The sequence below is a fragment of the Rattus rattus genome, chromosome 1, assembly GCF_011064425.1.
Source record: "Rattus rattus isolate New Zealand chromosome 1, Rrattus_CSIRO_v1, whole genome shotgun sequence".
NCBI classification, from domain to species: Eukaryota; Metazoa; Chordata; class Mammalia; order Rodentia; family Muridae; genus Rattus; species Rattus rattus.
In genome coordinates, this window is record NC_046154.1 from 26,021,647 (window position 1) to 26,027,847 (window position 6,201).

The following is a 6,201-nucleotide window of genomic DNA, read 5'->3' on the forward strand; positions in this document are numbered from 1 at the left end:
TGGAACCCCGTCTCAGAACCACTACCACCGCAATTGTTGAAATGTATTTAAGAGAGTCCATAAGTTCCTGGTTCTTTTCCTTGTGGTGGGTAAGGGAGGTGTTATTGAAACAGAGCCTAACAGAGCTCAGGCTGGCCTAGAGCTCACCCTGTAGCTTAGGCTATCCTTGAACCCCTGACCGTACTGCCTGTGTCTCCCAAGCGCTGGGTCTGCAGCCATGTACCGCTGCTCTGTGGCTTCCTTCAGGTCCCTAGCACAGGAGGGAGCTGGCAGGAGCTTCTGTTTTGACTCTACAGGCCTGTGCTCTGTTTAATAGATGCTGCTGTTCTGAACAATGTGGCCAACACATTTGGCCTCATGGACACAGTCAAGAGAGTTTTGGACAACAGACGGAAGCAAGTGGAGCATGGAGAGGAACAGTTTCTCTATACCCTGGCGGGTACGTGGAGCTCAGCTCTTTCAGTAATGTGCTTGTTCTCGAGTGCTTTTGGGGGTTGACTTGTCACTGGGTTATTCTAATTCTAGGAATGGTGGTCACAGAGAACACAAATCAGCCGTCCCTTTTCACATTCTTGTATTGCTCTTTTGTGGGTTTTGTACATTTCCCATTTTTTGTCATAATCCTAAATTATGACTGGAGAGATGGCCGGCTGAGTTGTAATGCCTTATACACATGAGGACTTCATGTTAGCTAACATGTCTCCAACAGCCACATGAGAAGTCCAGCCATGCATCTGCAGTCCCAGCATGGGGAAGAGGAGACAGGCAGATGCCCGGTGCTCAGTGGTCAGCTGCCGAGCCAAACTGTGGAGCTCCAGGTTCAGGGAAAGACCCTGTTTCAAAAAACTAAGGCAGAGGGCTGGAGAGATGGCTCAGTGGTTAAGAGCACTGACTGCTCTTCCAGAGGTCCTGAGTTCAAATCCCAGCAACCACATGGTGGCTCACAACCATCTGTAATGAGATCTGATGCCCTCTTCTGGTGTGTCTGAAGACAGCGACAGTGTACTTATATATAATAAATAAATAAATCTTTAAAAAAAAAAAAAAACTAAGGCAGAAAATGATCAAGGAAATCTCCCTCCACACACTTGTGCACATCCCCACACTAACATATGCCTACACCACAAACACAAAAACACAAAGCAGTCAGGAACTGTGAGCATCTCGGTCATTTAGTTCTTCCACAGACTTTTGTTCATTTCCAAAGAAGCTTAGAAATATAACACGGAACAGTCTCTGTCTCTTCAGGATCTTTAAGGAACGTAAGGAAAAGCAAACGTAGAAACAGATAAAAACAAGAAAACGCTCAGGTGCGTAGGCGTGCTGGAAGAGCACAAAGACTCTTCACGCAGACCCGGGCAGAGCTGTGAAGGCTGTGGAAGTGGGGTAGCCTCGGCTGTACAGCATGTTACACTGCCCAGCTGGTTTAAATGTTCTCACACGATTGCTTTAATGGTACACTATTTAACTCAGCCTCTGAGACAGCCACTCCAGCCTAATTGGTGAGTCGCAGGCTAATGAGAGACTTTGTCTTGAAGGAGGTAAACAGTGCTCCTGTGGTGACACCCGAGTTTGTCCTCGTGTCTGCACAGGACATTCACATGGATACACGTGTGCTCATACATGTATACATACACACATAAAACCTCAAAAGGTAAAAGGAAAATGTTGTGTGTGCCTCATAAATATGTTCAGTTTAAGGCAGTTACAGGTGCTGGAGTGATAGCTCTCAGTTCAGAGCTTACTGCCTCCTCTTCAGAGAACCCTGCTTCCGTTCCCAGCACCTACACACCTGAAACCAGCTGGGGCGATCGGATTCCCTCTCTGGCCGCCTCAGGCTCCTGCACTCATGGGTCACCCCACACACACACACACACACACAATCGTTAACATACATGTCTGACTACATGCAAGCCGGGAGCTGAAGCTCAGTGCTCAAGCACGCCCTCAGGGTGTCTGTGGTCCTCGGCGTGAAGCACTCACTTGTGAGAAGGAAAAGGACTGTGGGAACTTCTTGGATTTGTGTTTTGGCAAGAGATGAAAAATTTGTAGGGGAGTGTGGTGAGTTAAGTAGGATCACAGTTTAAAGGCTCTCAACTGTTGCCTGGCCCATAATCCCACCATTAAATGCAATTACTGAAGGTTTTTGTTTTGTTTTAATTATCTCCAGGAGTTATTTGGGAAACAGTAGTGTGACGTGCCTGAGGTTACATAATGTAGGACCAGGACAGGACCCTGTGTCTCATGACCCATGGTGAATGTTCCCAAGATGACATTTCTTTCCACAAGGTCTGACTAGTTTTGTTTTTTCCCCCCATAGACTTGGAACGGCAGTTGGAAGAGCAGAAAAAGCAAGCCCAAGATCCCAGACTGAAATCCCAGACGGTTCAAAATGTGGTACTGATGCCTGTGAGCACCCCAAAGCCTCCAAAAAGACCCCGGCTCCAGCGGCCAGCCTCCACCACCGTCCTGAGCCCTTCTCCTGTCCAGCAGCCGCAGTTTACTGTCATCTCGCCCATCACCATCACCCCCGTGGGTCAGTCTTTCTCCATGGGCAATATCCCGGTGGCTACCCTCAGCCAGGGCACCAGTCCTGTGACTGTCCACACGCTGCCTTCTGGCCCTCAGCTCTTCCGCTATGCCACAGTGGTTTCCTCTGCCAAGAGCAACTCACCAGACACAGTAACCATCCACCCTTCATCAAGTTTGGCACTGCTAAGCTCCACCTCTATGCAGGATGGGAGTACCCTGGGCAATATGGCCACCATGGTGAGCCCCGTGGAGCTGGTGGCCATGGAGTCTGGCCTGACTTCAGCAATCCAGGCTGTGGAAAGCACCTCTGAGGATGGGCAGACCATCATTGAAATCGACCCTGCCCCAGATCCTGAGGCCGATGACCCTGAGGGCAAAGCAGTCATCCTGGAGACAGAGCTGAGGACTGAGGAGAAGGTGGTAGCCGACATGGAAGAGCACCAGCACCAGGTCCACAATGTGGAGATTGTGGTCCTGGAGGACTGACCGGGACGGGGCCAGAGCTGGGTTTTGGTTTGGAATTTTAATTATGTTTATTTTTATCATTGTCCCACTCATTTCCACATAGAAACTTTTTTTTTTTTTGTTAAAAAAACCAAACAAACTACAAAATCTTGTTGTAACTGAAAATGTTGGGTTCCTCCTACTCCCTCATTGACAAACGGACAGAACAAGCTACCTTTCCAGATGTTAGGAACAGGCCACCCAGGGTCCAAATCATCTTTCCCCAAGAAAGGTAATTGCTTTTAGGGGAGGTGTCAGAATAACCAGGAATCCTTTCCAGAATAGTCTGTGTATACGTGCATGGTTTCACTCTTGTAAAGATGTACTGACCAGACCCTGGGACACAGATCTGACGCCAGAAGACGACCAGCTCTGCTCTGGATCCAGAAGCCTGCTCACCTCTGTATCCTAGATATCATGGCCTCAGACGCTGGTGCAAAACTCTGAAACAGCAGGAAGCTGGCTCTGCTTGGGCAGAGGGTAGCATGATCAGCAGCTTAAGGGGAAGCCCTTTGACAAGGAGCGGGCAAGGAAGGGTCTTCCAGAGGTGCATCCCGTGCCCCTCGAGCTCTCTGAGAGTTGGGTACCATTTTCATAAGAGGTCAGAGATATTCAGAAAGACACACAGCTGTGCTTTTGGGATAGCACACCTTGCCCCAAGCCTTGTCAAAGCCCTGAGCCTCCTCACCAAGGATTATTAGTCCATTCCTTTGCAGACTGATGTGGTATAAATTGTTCTAGTTCTTGGACTGTGGCTGTCATGGAGGGGGGGCTCCAAGGCCATCATTTTTTGTTTCTTGACTCCAGGAATGGCAGAGTCCCTCATGTAGACTAGCTGCTATTTTCAGTGGATCCCTGCATATGTGTGTGTGTGTGTGGTATGTGTGTCTGTGCATGTGGTGTGTGTATGTGTGCATGTGTGTGGTGTGTATGTGTGCGTGTGGTGTGTGTGTGAACGTGTGTACATGTTTTGGCTTTGGAACCAAAAGCAGTCCTTCATTTGGTGCTTCCCCTTCTTTTACTTCAGTCTGCTGGATCCCACGCTTTGAAGCCTCTCGGCAGAGAGCAATGACAGGTGCCTGCCTGCCTTCATTCCCTTGGAGATTCTCCTCTACTGTTTATACCTCAGATGTTTCTGAGAGATACAGTACTCATAAAGGGACTTCAACCAACACCTCCAGCCTTTCCTGAGGCATGGACTAGTTGTCTCCTGAGAGAGCTGGACTTCCTAGGAAAGAGACATTGTCTATGATAGTGTACGAAATATGACAACAATGTCAGTAACATCTGGGTGGGGCTTCTTTCTAAATGCTGTTTGTACATTCAGAACTCCTAGGCCACTTTTCCTACTGTGATCTCATTTCTTTGATTCTCTTCAGGGTTTGGGGAAGAGGGAGCAGTTTCTAATTTCTTTAATTATATTGTTTACTATATTAGGGGAAATATAGACACTCTCCTGGTGACTTTATAGGTCAGAAAAACATACAGCTTAGGAGTCGGATTTATTATTATTATTAAAAGTAAGATTCTTACTTTAGTTTTTAAAAAGGATGGGGAAGGATGCCTGTCTAAACTTGTCTTCCTACCTGCAGGTTTTGAAAATCCTGTAAGCAACCGAAAGTTGTACCTCCCATCTCTTAGATGGCCATATGTCACCGGGGAAGCCCTTGGGGATCACTCTGAAGGTCCTTGAGAGTGCGATTTCTGAACTCTATTCAGACTTGCTTCAGCTTTAAAACTGGACTTTTCAGAATATTTAATTAGGCTGGGGACAGAACTGAGTAGATGAAGGGTTCACCTAGCATGCATGGAACCTTGGGTCTAGTCTCCAGCAGGAGTTAAAGTGGGCACAGGGCACTTGCCTTTGACCCTAACGCTTAGGAAGTAGAGACAGGAGACTTAGAGGTTCAAGGTCATACAAAACAAGTTCAAGACTGACCTAGGATATATGGAATAATGTCTCAAGAACAGTTCTGGTTTTGGTCTGTTTTTGGACAAGCTTTTGGTCTCTTACATTATTAGTGAAGGAAGTAGAATTTATTTCTGGCTTCCTTAGACTCTCTGTTAATATATAGGAATTTTTATTACACTTATTTATCTGTGTGCGTGCATGTGTGCTTTGTGTGTATGTATGTGTGTGTGTCTGTGTGGGTGTGTGATGGAGAGCTTGCTATGGTATGTATGTGGAGGTCAGAGGAGTCCGTTCTCTCCTTCCACCATGTGGGTCCTGGGGATTGAACTCAGGTTGCCAGGCTTGGTGGCAAGCACCCTCATCCACTGAGCCATCTTGCCAGCCCTTAAAGTTTCAGTCTTAAGGCTGAAACTGTTACTTGAACCTAGAAAACCACATCTCATCCCTGTTGTGCCCTTTAGGTCATTTCTCTTTTCCAGAGATGGGCGGACCAATTCAGGACACGGGAGACACCCTAGAGAAGAGAGGCAGGCTCCCTCGGGTCCTGTCTTTTCGCTCTTCATGGGTCTGTAGCATTAAAGGTCGTGTGAGCATCATGCTTCCAAAGTCAGATTTCCTTCTTGAGACAGAGCTTGTTTACTTCAAACATTTCAGCAGGTGGATTACATGAGCTTTGCTGTTTTCCTGGTCTTCCAATTGCTGTCATTGCTAGCTGCTCTGGTACTTGTAGGAGTGAGATCTCTCACAGCCCCGGTCTAGATTATTTTAGATGGGGTGATCCACATGCAAGTTACTGATATGTGAATAGGCAGTTGCAATGAAGTTACTCCTCAGGCTGACTTGATGGTAGCTATCTTTTCTCTAGTCATTCATTAAATAAACATTTGTAAGTACTGTCTATGTATAAGTACTGAATGCCAATCGATTTCATCACCAAGACCCCAGTAAGTACCATGAGGATGTAAGTTCTGTGCTAGACACTGATCTTGCAGACAATCCCTGTTCTCAAGAAGTCCATACCCAGGGGTTGGGGATTTAGCTCAGTGGTAGAGCGCTTGCCTAGGAAGCGCAAGGCCCTGGGTTCGGTCCCCAGCTCTGAAAAAAGAACCAAAAAAAAAAAAAAAAGAAGTCCGTACCCAGACGTCTTTGCGGTTAATATTACTTTTTTGTTTGATTGGTTTTTTTTTTTTTCTTTTCTTTTTTTCAGAGCTGGGGACCGAACCCAGGGCCTTGTGCTTGCTAGGCAAGCGCTC

At 47.0% G+C, this 6,201-nt stretch overlaps 1 protein-coding gene across 3 annotated transcripts in view; it reads left to right on the forward strand.

The window, feature by feature from the left end:
• The window catches only part of Gmeb1 (glucocorticoid modulatory element binding protein 1), a 40,957-nt gene extending 35,102 nt beyond the window's left edge, over window positions 1-5,855 (forward strand). For all 3 annotated transcript variants that reach the window (XM_032896819.1, XM_032896823.1, XM_032896822.1), the window contains exons 9-10: window positions 317-439; window positions 2,321-5,855. In XM_032896819.1, coding sequence (XP_032752710.1) covers window positions 317-439; window positions 2,321-3,018 — 821 coding nt within the window. In that variant the 3' untranslated portion in view covers window positions 3,019-5,855. The remainder of the gene's footprint in view (window positions 1-316; window positions 440-2,320) is intronic.
• The last annotated feature ends 346 nt before the right edge of the window (window positions 5,856-6,201 follow it).